This window comes from Cetorhinus maximus, chromosome 8, assembly GCF_964194155.1.
Source record: "Cetorhinus maximus chromosome 8, sCetMax3.hap1.1, whole genome shotgun sequence".
NCBI lineage: Eukaryota > Metazoa > Chordata > Chondrichthyes > Lamniformes > Cetorhinidae > Cetorhinus > Cetorhinus maximus.
Genome location: NC_135886.1, coordinates 136,468,462 through 136,493,239, shown reverse-complemented (window position 1 = coordinate 136,493,239; position 24,778 = coordinate 136,468,462). Strand labels below are relative to the sequence as shown.

General features: G+C 43.4%; 1 protein-coding gene across 4 annotated transcripts in view; it reads left to right on the top strand.

Moving 5' to 3' along the window:
* The window catches only part of aff2 (AF4/FMR2 family, member 2), a 453,090-nt gene that overhangs the window by 255,861 nt on the left and 172,451 nt on the right, over positions 1 to 24,778 (top strand). For all 4 annotated transcript variants that reach the window (XM_078547681.1, XM_078547680.1, XM_078547683.1 and 1 more), the window contains 3 exons: positions 16,702 to 16,788; positions 23,907 to 23,943; positions 24,190 to 24,241. In XM_078547681.1, coding sequence (XP_078403807.1) covers positions 16,702 to 16,788; positions 23,907 to 23,943; positions 24,190 to 24,241 — 176 coding nt within the window. The remainder of the gene's footprint in view (positions 1 to 16,701; positions 16,789 to 23,906; positions 23,944 to 24,189; positions 24,242 to 24,778) is intronic.

Genomic DNA, 24,778 nt, shown 5'->3' with positions numbered 1-24,778 from the left:
TCAACAGCAACACAGGCACTTTGCTAAGCAGTGTATACTGCTAAACACTACCAACTGTTCTCTGCAATGTCATTTTCTTTCAAAGGCATTCCCTTCGAGTGGTTCTCACACCTCTCATCATTTTTCTGATACTTTGCGCTTCCATGACAAGACATTCCTTGCAGCCGTCTTGCCATGCAGTGTCAATTCGAAGTGAAATTCAAGGCAGAAAGGAACAGAGAGAGACTGAAAGCCAGACAGTTGTTGCAAGTGGGAATTCAGAGATGACGGAAAATCTTCATTTTTGGCTGCGTTTTCAACATCTCCCAACAATACGACCTCTAGCCCATGCACTTGGGAACGCATTGCTGTAAGGTAGCAGAGATTTTGTCGAATTTACCAGATAACAGCATCGGCCACTCTTCCTCGCCATCAGCTCTGGCCTTGAAAATTAAAGTTTCTTTTACTTTACCCCCATTTTGATTTATAAGGCACAAAATGGCACTGTGGATTTCTGCCCTTGCAAGCTCTTAATGGGATGGTGTGACATTTCTCTCTCCACTATTTTAACGGAGGTTTTAATTTCATTCGGGTTAATGCTTCAACTACAATAGCTGGGAGAGGAAGGTGAGACAAAGATGTTAAGCATTCAGTCACAAATATCCCACAATTTAACCCCAGTACCTTTATTTAGTGTCAATCTTTCACCCTGTCAGCCAAACTATTGTTCAGATTTCCTTTGCAGCAATTGTCAGTGGAATACAAGTTATTTTCCACCAAATGCAGTTTATTTTTAACATGATGTGACATTATAGGATGGTTAAACTCATTGGATAATTTGAAGCAAGCTGCAACAATTCTGTGTCTATCAAGATGATTTTTTTTTTAAAAAATGCATAGAACTGTCTCATTTCAGTCTAGCATTGCAGGTTCCAATTTTGAATTGCTTTTGGTACTTGTCCTTTAAGTATCTCAGTACCTCAATTTTAATAGGCAAATGAATTTCTAGCAATGTAATTTGATTATGGTGGGGTTGGAACAGAATGATCCTTTAGGCTTAGTGAGTAGCTTATCAATGAATATTTTTAGGATGGTGCTGTTAAGGACAGAAGTGGGACTGTGTGAACAGCTGGACTATTATACTCTACCTCTACAGAGAGAAATTATTGAGATGGTGAGTGATGGAGCAAGGGATGAAAAATTGAAACACAGCCATCTCAGAGGAGGACTAGTCACCTTGACTCAGATGGTCTTAAACCCAGCTGTTTAATAGGAACTGGAATAGTGACTATCAGGAAGGACTGAACAGCCTTGTGCTCTTTTCTCTTGAACAGAGAAGACTGAGATGTGACCAAACGGAGGTCTTTAAGATTATGAAGGGGGCATAAATATAAGACAGTCACCCAATAAATCCAACATGGAATTCAGTAGAAACTCCTTCACATCAAGAGGGGAGAATGTGCAACTTGTCACCAGAGGGAATAATTGTGGTGAATGAAATAGATGCATTTAAGGGGAAGCAAGATAAATACATAAGGGAGAAAGGAATAGAAGGATATGCAGATAAGGTGAGATGAAGGAGGGTGGAGGAGGCTCATGTAGAGAATAAACACTGACATAGACCAGTTGGGATGAATGACCTGCTTCTGTGCTATAAATTCTATGTATTGTATGTATTTGGATCCGTGCATTGGTTTCCTTTTGATTAGCAGAGTGCAGAGAACTAGGAAAATCTGTACAAAGGCCATTTTGTTGGCACCCGCAGGGAAGACTGGTTGAGAACTCATGCACCACTGCCTCTGATTTTCCATCCATCAGTTCCAATGGATGGAAGCTTAGTGTCTGCACCTTCCCTGTGAGCCTGCTTCTTGCCTTGGAATTGGGAAGGGGATGTTCCACTTCCGGGAGTCAGCCCTACATTAAAAACCAAAATATTGATAGGCATAATGAAATGGTTGCCAGTGATGCTTTCATTCTGTGTCAGAGCAGATCTGAGTAGCTCATTTGAGTCTCATAGCATTCAAAAGCAGAGCCCAGGCAGTTTCTGAATGACTGTGCAGGCCTGAGGTTGAATTTAGAGTCACTGGGAGCTTGCTGTTGTTCTTAAGAATGCATGTTGTTTGAATTTTATTTTTAAAGATAACCTTAGCTATTGATTTACCTCCCAGTGACAGGTACAGTATATTCAGGCATGACGTGAGTGAAAGGGCAAAGAAGCTGATTGGGTCATTAGGCCTGGGACTATCTGACACCCTGGAATTGGTGCTACAGTGTTGTTCAGATACCCTTTCACCATTTGCAGCACTAGGAGTGTATCACTCAGACAAAAGAGGTCTTATTTTTCTCTCTTGATTTAAACAAAATAGAAAAAGAAAGTATATGGAAGCTTTCTATATGTCCCAAAGCACTTTACAACCAATTAAATAACTTTTGCTAACTGTCATCACTGTTCAAATTTAGGAAATGCGGCAGCCAATTTGTGCACAGTAAGCTCCTACTATGTGATAATGAGCAGATTTTTGTGATGTTAGGTTAGTGGTTAAATATTGACCAGGACACCGGGGACAACTCCCTTGCTCGTCTTCGAAATAGTGCTGTGAAATGTTTTGCATCTACCCGAGAGAGCAGACAGTTTAACAGCTCACTGAAAGACTACACTTGTGACAGTGTGGCACTCCCTCAGCAATGCCAATGGATACTGTGCAGTATTAGTGGATGAAAGTAGTTTTTTTATCTGCTATTTTAATGGGAAAGCTTGTTAAACACCTGCCTCCCAATATCACTGAACATAATGTTCAGTGGGGAGGTGTTGGGATAGTAGTATTATCACTGACTAGTATTCCAGAGACCCAGGGTAATGCTCAGGGGACCCAGGTTTGAATCCCGCCATGGCAGATGGTGAAATTTGAATTCAATAAAAAATCTGGAATTAAAAGTCTGATGACAACCATGAGACCACTGCCGATTGTTGTAAAAACCCATTTGGAAGGAAGGAAATCTGCTGGTCTGGTCTGGTGAGTCCTACATGTGGACTCCAGACCCTGGTTGACTCTTAAATGCCCCCTGAATGAGGGTAGTTAGGGATGGGCAATAAATGCTGGCTTAGCCAGTGACACCCACAGCCCATGAATGAATTTAAAAATATCTAGGTCTATGCATTGTGTAGGCAGGGTGAAGGTCTGGCTCTGTAGGTAACCTGAGCCAGCTGCTCTCGGTTCAAGTCCATCTCCGGGACTTGATATCCGTGGAAGGTGTGCTTATAACATGGCCATACAGATTAGTTATCAAGCTATAAATCCTTCCAATATGCCCGTGACCAGGTGGTAAGAATGGGAGAGTCTCCTGGTCAGTCATGTTTAACGTGGAGTAGTGCCCCTCAAGCTACAGCCACAGACTTGTTCCAGGCAAAACTAGTTACGGAAACAGGTGTAAGCCTCATGTGTCTGTAGGTGTGGGAAGAAGAATTATGCAGGACTTTGTGGACTACGTTTGTGCTGAATGAGGAGCATAGTTTGGGTCACCATCTTAGATGACAGTGAAGTATTTTAAAGGTTCTAGTGAGTTTGGCAGATCCTCTTTACCTACAGTTTTATGGCCTTTCCACCAGGAGAGATTGATAGTCTTAGAGAGAAACTTTGAGACAGTTGTGTGTACTCAAATTTATCACACAATATTGCAGACTGTAGTTAGGTAGCTGTCAGCCTTTGGATAGTTAGCCCTCAGGTTAAAGCCTATTGCAGGACCTTGGAGATCAGGAGGTAAGAATGGGGAGCAGGAGCTCTAACCACCCTTAAGACCATCTGTAATTGGTGCTCCATCCTATATTCATGAAATGCGAGAGGAAAGATCAATCACTGCCATACAGTACTCACTTTCCTCTGAGAATATCACCTCCATACACTGCCTTTGGACATGCTTGTGATAAAGTATTGAATATAAAGACTCCAAGGATAGTGGTGCACTTTGAATATAATGTGGGGAGAAGAAGTCAGCTGAATATACAAGACAAGTTCATAAGAATCAAAGACACTAATTTGCAATATTAGGCCTATGAAGTCTATGCCAAATAATGCTATTTCCAGGCCTCAATAATTGTAAAAACCCCTTTGTACTTCAAAACCAAAAAACAGGCTCTTATCAGTCTGCTGTTCATGATTCAACTCAGTTTGAGCGTTACATTAAAATCAGGTTGAAAATACCCTAGGTGCTGTATTGGCGATTGCTTTTTGGTGCAGGCGTAGAGCATTAGCAGTGTGGGAGTACATGTTGTGCATTTCAAATGATTATACAGACGTCATTGGAAACCGGGTAACGTGTCCACTGGCATAGTCAATCATGCAGACTTGACAGTCGTGCAGACAGCTGTGGGAAGAGGTGATGTAAAATAACTGTATCCAAGCAACACGGCATTTAGTCAGCAGGAATGACTAACAGTACATCTCTGCTCAAGTGAATGAATCCTATATAGAGATATCTATATATATCCCCAATATTTATATATCTTAAGTATTTTATCAATAGACGCCTGTGCTTTTTTTTTTGCTGAAGCAATTACACAGGACATGGGAGGGAGATGCTTCAGTCTTTAGGAACATGTCACAGTTATATTAATTAGCCTTCATTCCTACTGGGTTGATTTTTTTTTTGTATGTAAGCCAGATAACACATGCTGTTGGGTACCTCAGAAATTCCTGACTGGAATCGGGTTGCTTTCATGGAATTTCATACTCGTTACAATGCTTCCGGCTTTAAGACCCAGTCTTGTGTCGGTGCAGACTAGCAGGAGCCAGCTGGAGAAAACACAAGGACATCACTGAGAAAAGCAGATTGTTTTTTCAAGCAATGAACAGCATGTTCTTGTCGTGACAACTCTGAGCTAAAGAGCGATTAAAAAAAAACAGCACTTTGAAAGCACAACACTGCAGATGTGTTAACCACTCCAGCTGTTAGCTTTTGAAGTCCATTACTACTTAAGATTAGAGTCACATCCCTTATACCTTTGCAAAAAGCGGCACTGAATTCTCTCAGATACATATTCAGGTTGCCTGATTTCTATCTATCGCCCTAACCACACCCCTCAGCATCCGCACCCCCCCACCCCCCACCCCCCCCCCCACCCCCCCCAAACACCACCTCCCCCACCCCGTCACTGCTTAATGTAGCATAGGGTTTTTACAGCCCAGCTGGAAATCTGCCAAACTGAAACTAGAAAGATATGCAGACTGAGACTTGTTGCCAGGTTTTTAACAGAACAGTTCAGAATGGTGTGGGAGGGTTACGGGGCCCCCGAGAACCATGGCTTGCCTGTTTGAATCTTCCTCGGCTGATATTCAAAGGCACCTGTGTTGGTGAGGTGAGTATTGCCAAGTTTCTGGTGGGGCTTTGACATGGAACGATGTGACCTGTACACCGGCTGTGTGCCGGACTGGGGGGGTGGGTGGTGTGGTGGTGGAGGGAAGCCTTGGGGAAGTGAGGCTGGAAGGTAAAGTTACAAACTCTGGCTGGACATATTCTTCGAGGTTTTCATTACTTGGCCTCCTGCCTCCGACCACACCATCCAGTGATAGGCTGGGGGTGGGGTGGGGGGTGGGGGGGGCGGGGAGAAGAAAATGAGGGATGCACAAGATGCCAGAATTGTAGAGAATTTGTTGGAGTTCATTTTAAAGAGAATTGGTGAGACGACATCTGAAATACTGTGTGCAGTTTTGGTCTGCTCGCCTAACGAAGGACAAATTTATCCCAAGTGAGTGCAACAAAGGTTCACTAGGTTGGTGACCTTTCTACAAAGCTGATGTATGGTCACCAAGCTGTAAAGTTAAGTTGATTTCTCTCCCCACAGATGCTGCCTGACCTGCTGAGTATTCCCAGTATTTCCTGTTTTGATTTCTGATTTCCAGCATCTGCAGTGTTTCGCTTTTTCACTAGTTGGTTCTTGGGATGAGGGAATTGTCCAATGAGGAAAGATTGAGTAGACCCGGCCTACATTCCCTGGAGTTTAAAAGAATGAGGCGATCCAATTGAAACATATAAAACTCTTAAGAGGCTTGACAGGCTAGATACCAAGAAGATATTTCCCCTGGCTGAGGAATCGAGAACACAGGGTCACATACTCAGAATGAGGGATTGGCCAGCTAGGACCGAGGTGAGGAGAAATTTCTTCACTCAAATGGTTGTGAATCTTTGGAATTTTCTCCCCAGGGGGCTTTGGATGCTCAATCATTAAGTTGGAGGCAGTTCAGAGGAGGTTTACTAGATTGATACCTGGAATGAGCCTTATGAGGATAGGTTGGACAGACTGGGCTTGTTTCCACTGGAGTTTAGAAGAGTGAGGGGTGATTTGATTGAAGTATATAAGATCCTGAACGGTATTGACAAGGTGGATGTGGAAAGGATATTTCCTCTTGTGGGTGAGTCCAGAACTAGGGGACACTGTTTTAAAGTTAGGGGTCACCCTTATAGGACAGAGATGAGGAGAATTTTTTTCTCTCAGAGGGTTGTGTGCCTTTGGAACTCTCTACCTCAGAAGGCAGTGGAGGGGGGTCACTGAATGTTTTTAAGGCATAGGTAGATAAATTCTTGTTAGGCAATGGAATCAAAGGTTATTGGGAGTAGATGGGAATGTAGAACTTGAAACGCAAACAGATCAGCCATGAACTTATTGAATGGCGGAGCAGGCTCGAGGGGCTGAATGGCCTACTCCTGCTCATATGTTGTATGTTCGTATATTCAAAACTGAGGTCGATAGACTTTTGGTTACTAAGGGAATTAAGGGAAACAGGACTAGTGCAGAAAAAGGGAGTTGGGGTGGAAGGTCACCCATGATCTTGTTGAATGGTGGGGCCAGGCTCGAGGGGCAGAATGACCTACTCCAGCTCCTATTGCTTATGCTATTATGTCATTTATCCTGGACCAATCTCACATCTGATCAAATTGCTGTTTGTGCGAATTTGCAGTGTGCAAATTGGCTGCCACGTTGTCTACATTACAACAGCAGCCACATTTCAAAAGTACTTCATTATTGACTGTGTTAAACTTTGGGACATCTTGAGCATGTGAGAGGTGCTGTATAAATGCAGGTTTTTCGTCCTTTCTCTCTCTCTCTCTCTCTCTTTCTCTCTCCAAATAGCAATGCTTCCCCTCCAAATGATAAGATCAGAGAGAGATACGCACTTGTGACTTAGTGCCACACTTACTCAAAGAGAGATGGGACAGATGGGCATTACCTTGTGTTTGCTGAATGTGTGATCATAAAGGCCAAAGCTGCATATGTCCCTGCTATGGGATGGGCAATAAATGCTGGCCTAGCCAGCCATGCCACATCCCATGAATACGTTCATCATTGACCTGAGGAGAAATGTACTACATTTAAAACCATTGAAGTTTTGTGATCTAAAAATGGTAAATAAGTCAATGCAAGTTTTTTAATGCTTTACGGTCCAACCGTCTGCCTTGATGTCATTGGTCAGTTGCACTGGAAGTAACATTCTTAGGTGCTATGGTAGGCCGAACTGCCCAGAAATAAGAAGCACAAGCAGGTCTTACTATTTTACAGCGATATGTGTGCAGTCAAATACCAAGGCCAATGCAGCAGTAAAAAAAACTTCAATGAGGTGTGAGCCGTGGCTTGGCCTCTGAGTCAGAAGGTTGTGGGCTCAAGTTTCATTCCAGAGTTTTGACCATATAATCCAGGCTGACATTCTAATGCAAATGCTGAGGGAGGTGCTGTTTTTGAAAACGATATTAAACGGAGGCCTTGGCAGTCCACTCAGGTGGATGTAAAATATCCCATTTTGAAGAAGGAAAGGGGAGTTCTCCTGGTTTGCCAGCCAATGTTTATCCTTCAACTAACATCTCTGAACCAGATTATCTGGCCATTATCACATTGATAGCTGTGGGAGTTTACTTTGGGCGAATTGCCTTCTGTGTTTCTCTGCATACAACAATGACTCCACTTCAAAAGCACTTAATTGACTGTGAAACTAATTGGGGGTGGCCTGAGATTGTGAAAGGTGCTATATAAATTCTTTCTTTAAACATTCTTTGCACTCTGACGGAGTTTAACCAAGCTTGATTGGTGTTGAAATGCAACTATGCTCATGCACATGCAGATAGATAGCCCAACAAAATGGTCCCGAACTCTCCTGCCATGCAAAATCACATGACTTGTGTCAAGACACCAGTTTGTGTTCTCCCCAGATCAATGTCATGTCTGTAATTCATTGTGTATAATGGCTCTGCAATAATACCCAACAAACTATTTGAAACTTCCTATGATGGCAGCTTTAATCAAGCAGACCTTAGCGAGTGTTGATATATTTTGGCCTCCTGCCATGCCAGTCTTCCTCTTTAGCTTCTTGGGGCCAAGGAGCCTCCAGGAAAATATCAACATACAATGTTGTTCTTTGTCCTAGGCACAGGCAATGAAAGCCAGTACCACCCATGTCCCACGAATGAATAATAAACAAACAAAAATAACTCCTTACCACTTCCTCAGGGCGTACCAAGGTGCTCCACACAGAATGACTTACTTTTGAAGTGTAATGACGATAGTTATGAAGACAAAGGTACAGCAGCCATTTTGGACACAGCAAGATCTCTTTGCCACCAAGAATGGTTGCGACAGTAAACAGAAGTTCAAAGCAGAGGAAAATTAAAGGCTATGGGAAGCACATGGACAGTGAAATTAGTTAGCCACCTCAAAGAGCTAGCATAGATATGATGGCCCGAATGGCCTTCTGTAAAGCCTTATGGTTTTGTTGTTATTAGAACATGGAATGGTTTGCTTCCTGCAAGCAACAAATAATGGAATTCTACCCAGGTTGCGATAGAAAAATTCTCAGGTTAGGTGTGATAGAATGAGTTCGCCCTGACCAGGATAGAACAGGTTTCTACTCCAGTTCTTTTTTAGCTTGTCTCAAGACAGGTAGGACTCTGTGGTTTCATTGATAACACATTTGCCTCTGTGTCACAAAGTTCTGAGCTCAAGTCTCACTCTAGAACTTGAGCCATAAGAATCAAGTCTAACACTCCGGTGCATCACTGAGGGTGGTACTGCTGTTTGGATGAGATGTTAAACCAAGGCCCATCTGCCTGTTCAGGTAGATGCAAAAGATACCATGGCATTAATTTAAAGAAGAGCAGGAGAGTTATCTCTGGTGTCCTGGCCAATGTTTATCACTCAATCAACATCATAAAAAAACAGATTATCTGGTCATTATCACGTTACTGTTTGTTGAGTGCAAATTAGCTGCCACATTCCCTACATTTCAATAGTGACTACACTTCAAAAAACACTTCACTGGCTGTAAAGCGCTTTGAGACGTTTGGTGGTCGTGAAAAGTGCTACATAAATGCAAGTCCTTCTGACCCTCTTTTATAATAGCCCTCAAGATTCTGAGCTAATTCTTAAAGCAGCAAAGATTTCAAAATGTTGATGCTACTGCAGACGAGGGTGAGAACTGCCAACAGCAATTAGATTTTAATTAACCAGAGAATGCGTTTATTTAGAGCAATCCCTCCACTCCCTTACTTCCAAGACTACCTCAACAGTGGTCTTAAGGGGTATATTACATCTGAATAGGATCATTGTGATCAACCCCACAGGAATTCAGCTAGTCTTTTAAGTAAAATATAGTAACTCTCCTCCAGGGTTAGGTTAAATAGTTTTAACTGTAAACTACCAATTTTTTTTTATATTAATGAAGTCAACTCATACAGATGTTCAAAGAGCAGAAATCTATTTTGCGATAAATTCAATTTGCATTTTAAATCAGGAGTAATTAGCATAACTAATTTGTTATTCCTAATCACAGTGTAGTTTTGGTTGTGCAAAGACATGATTTACAATTTTTGAGTTATAGGAAAAGTATATGTTCTAATTCATATAATTTTCATATACTCAGGTGTGATTTGTATAATCCAGTGATAAATTACTCCTAGTACCTCAGTAAGATAAAAGGATAGATTTACATTTATTTAATGCCTTTCACAACTTCAGAACAGACCAAAGCTCTTTACAGCCAATGCAATCCTTCTAAAGTGTAATCACCGTTGTCTTGTGGGAAATGTGGCAATCAATTTGTGCACAGCAAGCTCCCACAAACACTGACTGATATTGACCAGATAATCTATTTTAGGCATGTTGATTGAGGGAAAAAATATCAACCAGGCCATCGGGCGATCTCCACTGCTCATGCTTGAGATAGTGCCATGGGATCTTTTACAGCCACTTGAGAGGGCAGATGTGTTGAATGTCTCACCTGAAAGGCAGCATCTCTGACAGTGTAGCACCTCCCTCAAGTACTGCCCCAAAATATAATTTGGGATGAACGAGAAGAAAGCAAGTCCTTAGCGTTCAGGTGGAAGGTAACCCTTTGAGCACTGGTAACCGACAGTAAAATGCAGTCACCAGGCATTTGTATTCTTCAATATTACTATTAGACTCAAGGAGCCGGAACACTCACTTTGAGCTCGATTGGCTTCTCTTCTTGATATCACTCATACTAAATCTAAATCTAGGCACCATGAAGAGGCCAACTGATGTTTAAACAAATATACAGTAAATCTGCCTTGGCATTGCTTATGTTAAGTCAGATAACACAAGGACGGTGTGATGCTGAGTGTATTGTTCTGCTACGAAGGCAGGCAAAGCTGTGTTGAGCGGCCCTGTGTAAAGAAAGGGTCACAGAGGGCTTGGGAGGCAAACTGGATGGAAAAATACATTTTAAGGAACGTAATGGGAGTGTGATAGATACACAGTTGTGGAAGGGGGTGGAGTGAATGCAAGGCAGGAGGGGAGATTTGGTAAAGGCAGGCACAATGAAACCAGAGGAGTTGGAGAGTAGTTTTTTTTTAAAAAGGTTCTTCTGTGGGTTGAAGGCATTGCTGGCCAGCCTGATCTTTATTGTCCATCATTAGAGGCCTTCGAGAAGCTGGTGATGAGTGTTCTACTTGAACCACTGCAGTCCCTGTAGTGAAGATGCTCCCACAGTACGGTTAGGTAGAAGGCTCCAGACATTTTAAGCTGGAGACAATGAAGAAATGGTAAGAAATGTCTGATGCAGAATGATGTGTTGAAGGGCTGCTGAAGGTATTCAGAAGGATGTGGGGCTGCACATTTCATGGGACTGGGAAACAATGCAGCAGCACATTTAATCTGGGGGTGCATTTGTACACATTTAAATAGAAGGCCAGGAGTCTGGCTTTAAAGTGAGATCCAGTAAAATCAGAACTCAATTTTGAAAAGTGCTAAAGGCAGTGAAAGAACAGAACCAACAAGGGCAGAGTCAGCTGAAGACAAAGTCTGGAGGGATGCAGGGTCACGGAATCATTTATTTAAATGTAATGGCGGCAGAAAAGTAGATGGAGCATCTAAGGACGGTGGGAGGCCTGTCAGGAGGTCATTGGAATAGTCCAGTCTCGAGATAGTAGAAGTGTGCTTGAGGATTCAAGCAGCAGATGCGCTGACTGGTGATGCTTGGAAAGTATCCTTACTCACATCAGGTCCCATTCCTCCATCACCCTCTGTGCTCATAGAGTCCATTCTGGTAAGGCCTCAATTTTAACATTCTCAACCTGGCTTTCCCTCCATGACCTTGCCCCTCCCCATCTCCAACCTCATCCAGCCCTATAACCCACCAGAGATCTCTCTAACCCTCTAATTCTGGCCTTTTGTGCATTCCTGATTCTCATCGCGCCACCATTGGTGGCTGTGCCATTTAGCTGCCTAGGTCCTAAGCTCTGGAATTCACTCCCTAAACCTCTCTGTCTCCCTGTCCCTCTTTCCTCCTTGAAGATGCTCCTTAACATCTACCTCCTGTCCAAGTTTTGGTCATCAGTTTTAATACCACCTTCTGTGGTTGGTTCCAAATGTTATTTAATAATGTTCCTGTAAAGTCCCTTGAATGTTTTCCTATGGTTAATGTGCTTCACAAATGCAAGTTGTTGTTGATCAGAACAATTTCATGCTTGTGCAAAAGCGCATGCATATTATTGTGGAATATTATGGGGTAGCGAAACTAGTAATGATGTCCAACTAGATGTTGAACCTTCTTTCATGCAGAAGTATTCAAATTCTGAATTATGTCCAAACCAGTAAACATCCCTGCTCTAGTGCAAAAAAAAATTGAGACAGAAGGTTGATTAAGGCCAGTTAACAGCGAGCACGTAATCCTGGTCCCACTGGGTGGTCCTTGGAAAAGTTCTCCTCCCTTGTATGTGACCCTTGATAAACTACTGTAAATAAATGGCTTGTTATTCCTTCCTGCTCTGAAAGGAGAAAGGACAAAGCATTTCATCATCTGGCACTTTTGAAATTGTTTAATATCTACCGTGCTCGATAGCAAATGGTCAGGCAGAGGAAAATAGTTTTGCTTATTTTCTCCTTAAAATGATTTTATGTTAAAGCCCAACTCGACCCAGGCTGAGTCAAACGTGTAGAGTTGGATGAAGGGGAGACTCATCATAACACTGCACCATTCCTTTTGTTTTTCAATATACTTTGAGTTTTAGCCATTATTCATACTTCAAGCGTACCCATGCCACGTGCCACATGCACAGATGGAGTAGCATAAGCTGTGTTCCTTCACATGTACAAGTTATGTTCCTGAGCAGCACAAAATAGGGTAAATCTTGACTTTGTGCAACAATGTAGAACATTTGATAATGAATCAGCAGCCTATTTCACATCTTTCCCCATTTTTATTGCTATTGTGGTTAATAGAAATGAACATTGGGAGATGCCAAATGGGCTACTGATTCACTGTTGTTATACAGTATTGAATAAAGCCAAAATCTACCTGAGAATTACACACAAAGTGTGCTCCTGAGAATACACAAACTATGTTCCTGAGAACGGACAAAATGTGCTCCTGAGAACAAAGTGTGCTCCTGAGCATACACAGTATGTTCCTGAGAATACACAAAGTGTGATCCTGAGCATACACAGTATGTTCCTGAGAATACACAAAGTGTGATCCTGAGAAAACAAACTATATTCCTGAGAATACACAAAGTATGCACCTGAGCATATGCAAAGTCTGTTCCTGAGCATACACAAACAGTGCCCAATTACATGCAAACTAAATTCATGGCCTGTAGAGACTTTATATTATATGCATATGACAAACAAAAGGTCAATAAGGGACTGTGGCAGGTGTGTGATACAGTGCAGAAATAAAGTGTCTAAAAAGTGTGGAATGCTTCTGATTGCACTAGGTTGGAGTGAGATTCAGATCAAGTGCACTGTGCTGTTTGACAATGACATCCATCCAAATCAGTCTAGGCGTGAGATGTACTTTACAATGGTGATAATTCAACCAAAGCTATTCAGGTGATTGATATCACCAAACGGAGGTCAGATGTGTGGTGATTTCAGAACAAAAACTAACCTCTTTTGCTACAGTAAAAGAAACTGTCAGATTTGTTACAGTAATTGTACGCCTTCAACCTAATTCATTATGATGTGGCTTATAAATATTACGAAGTAGGACCGGAAGACTGAAACGTATGTTGAAATGGGCTGCTGTGACCTTCAGTGATATATGGTACAGTGACTGTTTCCTCAGACATCTGTCCAGAGCAGTGCGAGATGGATTGTGGGTGGTCACCCGCTTTGGTCACTCTTTGTTTCCTTGGAGCTGGATTTTTAACCAAGCCTGTTTTGCTTCAATCGCGAAGGCTCTTTGTTTAACTCCTTCACAGGGCCACCATGATTTATGCCGCCACTCAGTGAGCAGCATTGAGTTCAGCCTAGTTTAGTTATCTTTGAACAAGACACTAACGGATGAGAGGTTGTGTTTATTGTAGATTTTAGCCCACAAGTGAATGTTTTGGCATGAAGAAAAAGAAATAACTGAATCCTAAGCCACTAAAATTTAGGCAAGGATACATCCTTAAGTTGGTCATTTTCCATTAGCTTGTCAGTATGCGTTACCATATTCATTTTTAAATTGTATTTTAAAATTTGCTAACTGATTGTACTTCTCCGCGATCTTACCAGCTCTGGTCAGTTAAGTTTCTGAGGACTTAAGAAAGTGACTCAGTTGGCTTCTAGTGGTGGCATTAGGCAGTCACCAGATGTGAGAGTGCAACCAGATAAACTGATATCAGGCCTTTCACCCTCTGGAAAGGATGGTCAAGATGAGGTCTTGTGGTGCTGTGGGTAGTGTCCCTGCCTCTGAGGCAGAAACTCCAGGTCCGAATCCTGCTCCATGGAAGATGTGCTCATAGTGTGGCTGAACAGGTTGATTGTCAACCTGCAAATCCTTCCAATACGTCAGTGGCAGGCGGTAGTGGGTAGGAGAGTCTCCTGGTCAGCCAGAACCATGTGGTAGCTGCAGCGCAGCAGCCTCCCCAAGTTAAAACATTCCATGTGCAGGTTCTTGTCACAGGCTGTAGGGCTGTACTCTCATTTTGAGAGACTGCTGCTGATGATGATGGATGGTCAGGAGGACCAATGGCAAGATTGGGATTGAGTCAGTCTTCTACTGACTTCAGGAGATGGAAGGACTTTAATAGTGTAGTGCGTGCACTGCACCCGCAGACTGTCCCAAAAATCCACCACAGTCAACAAATTGCTTGTGGTAATTAATTTGTGGGACAAGGAGAGCAACCAATTGGTATTCAGTAAGATTCCCCCAACAGCAAATGAGAGAAATACCCAACTGGATCCATTTTAGCGGCATTTGTATAGAGATGAATGTCAGCCTTGCTCTGCTTCACGTTATTCTATTGGCTCATTGACAGCTACCAGAAAAGGGGCCTCCATTTAGTGCCTCATTTGAAAGATGGCACCTCCAACAAAGCAACCCTTCCTTAGTACTGCACAGTAGAGTCAGCTAGATGGTGTTGGTGTCTACTGCATTCGCTGCTCCCAATGCGGTTTCCTCTACATTGGAGAGACCAAACGCAGACTGGGTGACCGCTTTGAGGAACACCTTCGGTTTGTCCGCAAGCATGACCCAGACCTCCCTGTCGCTTGCCATTTCAACACTCCACCCTGCTCTCATGCCCACATGTCCGTCCTTGGCCTGCTGCATTGTTCCAGTGAAGCTCAACGCAAACTGGAGGAACAGCACCTCATCTTCCAACTAGGCACTTTACAGCCTTCCGGACTGAATATTGAGTTCAACAATTTTAGATCATGAACTCTCCCCTCCATCCCCACCCCCTTTCCGATCCCCCTTTTTTCCAATAAGTTATATAGATTTTTTTTTTCCCACCTATTTCCATTATTTTAAAATGTATTTCCATCCATTGTTTTATCTCTACCTTTTAGCCTATTTCAATCCCTTCCCCCCACCCCACCCCCACTAGGGCTATCTGTACCTTGCTCGTCCTGCTTTCTACCTTTAATTAGCACATTCCTTAGATAATATCACCACCTTCAACACCTCTTTGGCCTTTTGTCTATGACATCTTTTGGTTATCTCCACCTATCACTGGCCCTCTATCCAGCTCTACCTGTCCCCCCCCACCCTCCCCCTTTAAACCAGTTTATACTTCACCTCTTTTCTATTTTTCCTTAGTTCTGATGAAGAGTCATACCGACTCAAACGTTAACTGTGTTCCTCTCCACAGATGCTGTCAGACCTGTTGAGTTTTTTAGGTATTTTTATTTTTGTTTTGGATTTCCAGCATCCGCAGTTTTTTTGCTTTTATCTTAGATGGTGTTGGAGTTGGCTTTGAGTTTACAAAATTTATTCAGAGGCAACTGAGTTCAAATCGACACATGCAGGCATAGCTGGCATGCCTGACCTCTGCTTTTCACCTGGTTGCACAGGTGCGCTGGAATCAAAAAGACACCAGTAGGTGACTGACCAAACTGGAGTCCATGTGCAACACCTAAGTGACATGACATTCCAATGCCTTAACAGTGCACTGTCTGCAGTGTCTGTTGAGTTGCTTTGTGTATCACGGTGCTTTTTAAACAGGGAAAAATTAAAAAGTACTGATAGAAATTCATCTCGCCTAAGTTTATCATCAGTTCTTTATCTTCACGCAGTCGGATTTGATATAAGACTGAAGCCATTAGGTTGGTAATCGCCATTATGGTGTCTGTAGTCTACCTGCCAAATCATTCAGTCTTACCAATGCAGAGTTTAGCACAGGAACGCTGCTCCTTTAAAGCCAGGCCTTCTTCGTGTTAGGTGAGTTTATCGAATAGTGGAAAACATGTTTAATAACACTAAACAAAGGCTGTGACAGAGCTCAGTAGAAACTGCCTTCTAAGAACAAAGCGATTTGGATTCTGGAGACCGTATATCATTAGCCTGCAGCTACACACAGCAGAGGACTGTGTGGTTCTCGCCCACACATCTAATGGAGCATTGAGTAGAAAGTATCTCATTTATGCAAAGTGCCTGTGACAGCTTAGTGTCCCATATCATCAGCACATTTAGAAGAAATGGGATATAGCTTTTAGTTAAATCTTTTTTTTAATTGCTGTACTTTTAAAGTATAGGAGTTCACACTGTAAGAAGGAATAACTCATCACCAGTACTCGGCACATACAAAATAAACACAGTGCAAATAGCAAAAAAGTAACAGAAAGGTTTTGTTTTGCATTTCGATTCATGTCATTACACTAATATCATGAGGGGCGCTTTGAGCAGCGAGATGTCTACTGGAGACTGTTACAATGGTTACAACAATGCGCAGTTGACACACTGTGAAATGAGTCACAAATTGATTTTTGAAATTGTTTTGTTTCCTTCGCTGCAGGAGATGACACATTCGTGGCCTCCTCCCCTAACAGCCATACACACACCTGGCAAGGCCGAACCAACCAAGTTCCCGATTCCAAACAAGGTAGGGGCCGGCTGTTGAAGCTGAATTTAACATGACAGATTTGTGCTGGAGTCGGGAACATTTAAGAGCGACACCTTTTGACAGCAACTGGCTTTTAGAATTGAAATAATATAGTTCTAGCTTCACAGAGGGCTACAATATTGAGGTTTTATATAAAAACTGACGACTGCCATTTAGACTCCTTGTATTGAAACCTTTTTGGTATCTAGATTTATCTATACAATGTGCATCAAAGGAAGGCATTGAATTATACAGAATTTATAACACAGGCCATTTGGCCCAGTTGGTCTATGCTGGTTTTGATGCCCTACCTGAGCCTCCTCCCATCCTATTCCATCCTACCATTGGATATCCTTCCAATGTAAGGTCATCGAGATGGGTCTTACTCAAAGGTGATGCAGATGACACATCAGAGGTACTTCTGCATGAAATTTCTGCGTCTGGTTATATTTGCCACCCTGGGATCAATTTTTGGAGACTCAGAACGCGGTGGATCCTTGCTTGACTGATCCGAGATTTGGAGATAGAGAAAACGCCATTCAGAGTGCTTCTGATTTTATTGCCATTTTAGTTAATGGCCAAAGGAAAAGATGGCATAAGGGCTGCAAATCAGACTCCCTGACTGTCACTCCCAGTTCTTCGATGCTCCCATTTATCCTAACATCGTGCCAAATTATTGCCATTTAGTGGAGTGTAACAGACTGACTGAAACTGTTGCAGCTTACACTGCTAGGGAAACCCTCAAAGTTGATGAGATAGGGCCTTCATCCCACTTCACCCTTTCTTAAATTTGTATTTCACTGTGTGGGAATCAGTTTAGCTCAATCCACCCTGTCTGTTCTCCTCAATAGTTTGAAAGCTTCTGTCAAACCACCCCTTAACCTTCTAAATTCCAGGGAATACTACTCTAATTTGTGTGATTTCTCCTCTTAATTTAACCCCTGAAGTCTAAGTCTCACTCTGGTAAATCTACCCTTCACTACCTCCAAGGCCAATATGTCCTTTCTCAGGCGTCCAGAGCTGCTCACCCTTCTCCAGGTGTGGTCTGATCAGCATTTGGACTGGGTAGCTGCAAAGGATCCCATGGCACAATCCAAAGTAGAGCAGGGAACTTTCCCCGTGCACTCGTCAACACCCCTCAATCAACACCACTCAAAGCAGACTAACTCTTAATTCTGAAATGCCAGCAGGATTTAGAGGGGTAAATGACGAATACAGATTGAATATATTACCTCCTCCAGTGAAGGTGGATGGAGGTCATGTTTTCTCCCCTGCTTGATAGTCTGTTCGTCTGCAAACAATATATCTCAAAAACCAATGGACCGATTTCAGTGAAATTTGGTACATGGATAGGGGATAGAATCTTGTAGAGGCATCAGGAGACTCGCCCACCAGCTGGAGAGCCAGCGAGAGACTCACTGAACCACAAGCCAATTAGGCAGTGGCGAGGCCAGCAGCGAGCCTTCCCCTGGAATCAAGGCCCCTGGGGGCGGCCAATCAGAGGCTGGCAGCTCTTGTGCTCAGCAGCGCCACTGGGGAGGCCGTGGCTGCTGGTGGAAGGACAGGCACCGGAGTCCCAGGGTCGTGGAGCAACCCAGGCCACAGATAAGCAATGTGTGTGCGTGTGTTGATGGGGTGGGGATGGTGGGGGGAATGATATTGTAGGGTGGGGGCCGCAGGGAGAAGGGAGGGAGGGGTGAAGGTGTGTTGGGGGGGGGGTCAGCAGCAAGGGCAGGGAGGTAGCTCCCAGTGGGCCCCACTAGCTTCCTGATGTCGAGTCCCTCGACCAAGTACTGAGTGTCTTCGATTGAAGGACACCCACCCACCACCGCACCCGCCGCCCTCCTCCCACTCCACCGGAGGTGACAAGCAACCCACACGGGTTTACCTGTCATGCAGGCCGCATGGCAAAAGGCCAGCCGGCAGCTTGGTTAATTCGAGTGGCAGTGTGATGAGCCCTTGTTGTGGTCATTAATTGGCCATTTAAGGGCCTCAAATTGGCAGAGGGGTGGGAAGGTCGACCATGGGAGTTCCCGGCCAGAACTTAAATCTGGCGAAGGTGGGGAGGTGACGGGGTTCCAGTACCCCACCATCCCACTGAAGTATATACCCTTCCTGCACCCGTGAGAGCAGAAGATTCCGTCCAGGGTATGGGAAAAGGAAGAACTGATTCATTTTTGACGAAGATGTGGACCTGGATCCAGATCCTGGAATCTTTTAAAGGATCAGTTAAAATTGGGAGATAGGGCAAATGGACTTTTATTTTAAAATATAGCGGGCTCTTTGATTTAGAATATTGTTAATTGTTTTAGAATGTTGTAGATTGTCTCAGATGCTGTGGTGGAACTTGTCACAGTTTCCAAAATACGAACATACGAAATAGCAGGAGTAGACCACTCGGCCCCTCGAGCCTGCTCCGCCATTCAATAAGAGCTCTTTGTGTTTCAAGTACTATGTTCCCATTTACCCTCAATAACCTTTGAGTCCCTTGCCTAACAAGAATCTATCTAACTCTGCCTTAAAAATATTCAATGACCCCACCTCCACCAGCTTCTGATGCAGAGAGCTCCAAAGTCGCACAACCCTTTGAAAGCAAAAATTTCTCCTCATCTTTGTCCTCAAAGGGTGACCCCTAATTTTAAAACAGTGCCCCCCTGGTTCTGGACTCACCCACAAGAGGAAACATCCTTTCCCCGTCTGCCTTGTCCAGGCCGTTCAGGATCTTATAAACTTCAATCAAATCACCCCTCACTCTTCTAAACTCCAGTGGAAACAAGCCCAGTCTGTCCAACCTTTCCTCATAAGACAACCCACTCATTCCAGGTATCAATCTAATAAACCTCCTCTGAACCGCCTCCAGCGCATTTACATCCTTCCTTAAATAAGGAGACCAAAACTACACACAGTATTCAAGACGAGATCTCACCAAAGTGCTGTAAGCTGAAGCATAACATCCTTACTTTTCATGTTCAATCTCTCTCATAATAAATGATTACTTTCTGTACCTGCATACTAACTTTTTGTGACTCATGCATGAGAACACCTAGATCCCTCAGCACCTTGGAATTCTGGAGTTGTCCGCTGTTTAAGTAATACTCTGCTTTTTTATTCTTCCTGCCAAAGTGAACAACTTCACATTTTCCTACATTATACTCCATCTGCCATATTTTTGCCCGCTCACTCAGGTTATCTATATCTGCCTGCAAACTACTTACGTTTTCGTCACAACATATCTTCCTACGTCTCCTTGTGTTGTCTGCAGATTTAGCTACCACGCCTTCGCTCCCCTCATCTAAGTCATTGATGTAAATTGTACAAAGTTGAGGCCCCAGCACAGACCCCTGCGGGACTCCACTTGTCACACCCTGCCAATCAAACAAAGACCCGTTTAAGCATACTCTCTGCCGGCCAGCCAATCTATCCGGGCTAATATGTTACTCCCTACACCATGAACTTTTATTTTACACAATAACCTTTGATGTGGCACATCATCAAATGCTTTCTGGAAATCCAAGTACAGTATGCCTACTGGCTCCCCTCTATTCACTGCACATGTTACCCCTTCAAAGAACTCTAATAAATTGGTTAAACAATTTAAACAGAACCATGCTGACTCTTCCCGATTACCTTGAACTTTTCTAAGTGCCCAGCTATAATCTCTTTAATAATCAACTCTAACACCTTCCCCACGATAGCTGTCAAGCTAACTGGCCTATTGTTCCCTGTTTTCTGCCTCCCTCCCTTTTTGAACAGAGGGGTTTATATTTGCTACTTTCTAGTCTGATGGAACCTTTCCAGACTCTAGGGAATTTTGGAAAATGAACATCAATGCATCTACGACCTCATTAGCCACCTTTTTTAAGACCCTAGGATGAAGTCCACCTGGACCCGGAAACTTGTCAGTGCACAGCTCCATCAGTTTGCTCAGTATCACTTTCCTCGTGATTGTAACTTCACCAAGTCCCTCTCTCCCCTCCACCTCCTGATTTACAGCTATTATTGGAATGTTTTTTGTATTCTCTGTTGTGAAGACGGGAGCAAAATATTTGTTCATTTCATCCGCCATTTCCTTATTATCTTGTATTAACTCCCCATTCTCACTCTCTAGAGGGCCAACACTTAGTTTACCTACTGTTTTCCTGTTTAATCTGAGCTGAGTCTTCAGAGCAGGTTATTGGATGTGGATTGGCCTGAAGCCTCCTCAGTGAAATGGAAGCTCTTAACAAAAATACTTATTTTTCCAGCTTTGTAGTTACAGAACATCAACCAGGCAGGGAAAAGCCTTAAGCAAGAGCTGCATAATTGTTATAACGTTGAGTTAAGACAGCTTGGCAGAGGTATACACTTTACTGAATGTTATCTTATATTCCCTTGAATATAAGAGATTGAGGTGTGATCTGATTGCAGTGTTTAAAGTGCTTAAAGAATTCGATAGCGCAGATATGCAGAAAATATTTCCTCTGGTGGGGGAATCTAGAGAAAAGGGAAATAATTTAAGATTAGAGCTGGGCCATTCAGGAATAAAATTAGGAATCAATTCCTCAAACAAAGGGCATTAGAAATTTGGAACTCTCTGCACCAATAGGCTGTGGATGCTGAGGGCCGATTAGAGCTACGAAGACTGGGATCCACCTTTCTTTAAGCAAGGCGGTCAGGCGATATGAAGCAAAGTCAGAAATGGAGCAGTCATACAGGCGCACTGTCATCTAATGGAACGACAGAGCTCGTCCAAGGGGAGCAGTGTCCGCAGCATATAGCAGGGCAAGAACTATCAGTGCATGGGGCACTGAGAAACAACACTCCCACCAGATTATACAGACACGTAGCCAAATTGGTACTGGCTTGGAATCCAACCATGAACCCAGCCACCGAGTTAAGTGAATGCAACAACCAAAGCAAAATACTACAGATACTGGAAATATAAACATACACATTAGGAGCAGGAGTAGGCTGTTCAGCCCCTGGAGCCTGCTCCACCATTTGATCGGATCATGGCTGATCTGATTGTGGCCCCAAGGGTTCAACTCCACTTTCCTGCCTACCTCTGATAACCTTTGACTCCTTTGCTAGTCAAGAATCTATCTACTTTGGCCTTAAAATTATTCATTGATCCTGCCTCCACCACTCTCTGGAGAAGAGAGTTCCACAGACTCTCAACCTTCTTGGAGGAAAAATTTCTCTTCATCTCCGTCTTAAACGGGAGACCCCTTAATTTTTAAACTGTTTTCCCCTAGTTCTCGTCTTTCCCACAAGGGCAAGCGTCCTTTCAGCATCCACCCTGCCAAGTCCTCTCAGGATCGTATATGTTTCAATAAGTTCACCCCTTATTCTACTGAACGCCAATGGATACAGGCCTGAGCTGTCCAAACTTTCCTCGTAGGATAGCCCACCAGCACCCCTCACACCCCGGCCCCACCGATTCCAGCGATCGGTCGTGTGGACCTTCTCTGATCTGCTTCTAACGCAATGCTCCTAATCTGAAATCAAGACAGAAAATGCTGGAAATTCTCAGCAGGTCTGAAAAGCATCTGTAGGGAGAGAAACAGAGTCGATATTTCGGGGCCAAGGCCTTTCATCAGAACTGGGGAAAAGTTAGAAATGTAAATGGTTTTAATCAGTGAAAGAGGGAACGGTGGGGGATTAAAAAAACAAAAGGGAAGGTCTGTGATAAGGCGGAGGACAGGAAAGATTAATTGACAAATATTTGATGGTGTAGGGCCAATACTAAAAAATGTAAAGAACAAAAAGTGTGTCCAGAGGAAGCGTGAATGGCAAAATGATGATTAGCTGTCGTCCGAAAGCAAAAACAAGGAAACTCCGAGGGCAAAGCCGAAACCGACAAAGAGAAAGGACACAAAATGGGGGAGAGATTACAGTTTGAAATCGCTGAACTCAGTGTTGGGTCCGCAATGCTTATCGTGGCTAATTAAAAGGTGAGGTTCTGTTCCTCGAGCACACTTGAGCTTCACTGGAACACTGCAGGAAGCCAAGGACACAGAGTTCAGCGTGAGAGGAAGGTGGAAAATTAAAATGACAGGCCATCGCAAGCTCGGGGTCATCCTTGCAGACTGAAGGAGATGTTCCACAATGCATTCGCCCGATCTCCGTTTGGTCTCCCCAGTACAGAGCAGAACACACTGTCAGCTGCGAATACAGTAAATTAAATAGAAAGAAGTGCGTGTACATCGCTGAATCACTTAAAGGAGTGTTTGGAGCCTTGGAGGGTGAGGAGAGAGGAGGTAAAGAGGGCTGGTGTTGCATCTCCTGCACTTGGGAAGGGGGGAGTGGCGGGGGGGAGGTATGGGTGGTGGGGGTTGATTGAGGAGCGGACCAGGGAAGGGAAGGGCCCTTTTGGAATGCCGTAAGGGGAGGGGAATTTGCTGCTGACGTGTTTGCTGGAGGTTATTAGAAACAGTGGAGGACGATCTGCTGAATGTGGAGGTTGGCGGGGTGGAAGGTGAGGACATGGGAAACCCGATCATGGTTCTGAAAGGGAGAGAAGGGAGGACGAACAGAGGCACAGGAAATGGGATGGGCGCAGACGAGGGCCCTGTCAATCCCAGCGGGGGCGGGGGGGGGGGGGAGAATCAGGAAAAGGAAAGACATATCCAAACTATAGATGCGGAAGGTTGCATCATCAGAATAGCCAATGTTAAGTTGCTAAGCATAATTTGGCTGGCTTTTTTTGTAGCTCTTAACTAGTTTTAGGATAAATGAGGCTTCCATTTATCACGATAAAAAGGAATATGGAAATCCCTTGCTTAATATGCATGATGTATGCTTTTTAATGAAATAGGTACTATATTAAATGTTTCAAAGAGATATTGTTAAGATGACACAACATGTGATATTCTTTCATCAGCAGTATTCTGTCACCCTGATCTTATATTCATTCTGTTAGAATTGTGTGTTTAGTTCTAATTCGACCAGGTAATTATCTGACACAAACAGTACGACACAGTGCCATTGTGTTCTGCTTAATTGCTTTTGTATTTTCAGCCATTAATTTCTGCAGTCATTACATGTAAAAGCTAAATGAATAAATTCTTACCTCTCCTTTGCTTGCATTGTGTGGTTAGGAAACGAGCCCTGATGTGTCTCATGTTCTTTGTTTGTAGGACTCTCAGCATCTAACCTCCGGGTACAATGGGCAAAGTAGGTCACCTTTTACTCTTGTCTTTAAAGGCAATTTAATGCTCTGTCTGTAATTAAACTTAATATTGGAATGTTAATTACATGGTGCAAACATTTAGAAGACGGAAGAATAATTTCCCGATGATAAAGTATTGTGTGTTGTGGCACGTTAATAGCAGAATTTCAATGGAGATGGCAACAGCTGTAGATAGGTTCTATGTAAAAAATAACAAAGATGTGACACTCCGAATGCCTGCTTCTTTTCAGAGCGCTGTGATGTTCAAGGAAAACCTCCGACAAAGTCTGCGCCACAGAAATCGTGAGTCCCATTGGTTTGAGTTTTTTTGCTTTTAAAAAAATAGCTCACACGCTTTCTCTATGGTTGGGACTGAAGCCCGTTTGAGAGTGTGCAGGTCTCACCAGCACATTGCAGAGGTATCAAAGATTGACTGGGGCTTACAGTCCTGATTTAAGAAGTCAATTTTGTTGTTTTCACACCTAGGCCGCTTTGGTAAGACTGACGCAGCTGAACACCTGTTGTCCAGAAACCCAAGCTACAAGCCACAGTTCAAAGTATTACAAAGTTTTTACAATAGTATTGACAGGATCTGGAGCTAAACTTGTGTTTGTGCAACATGTCCAATATTTCAAAAGGTACAATGCAATTACAGCACAGAAACAGGCCATTCAGCCCATCAGGCCCAAATGTCATCTCCCATGCATCTCCATCTCAGCCCATTGACATATCCTTCTATTCCTTTCTCCCTCATTTGGTTATCTAGCTCTTAATTTATGTTTATCCATCTCAACTCCTCCCTGTGGTGGCCAGTTCCACATTCTCACCACTATCTGGGTA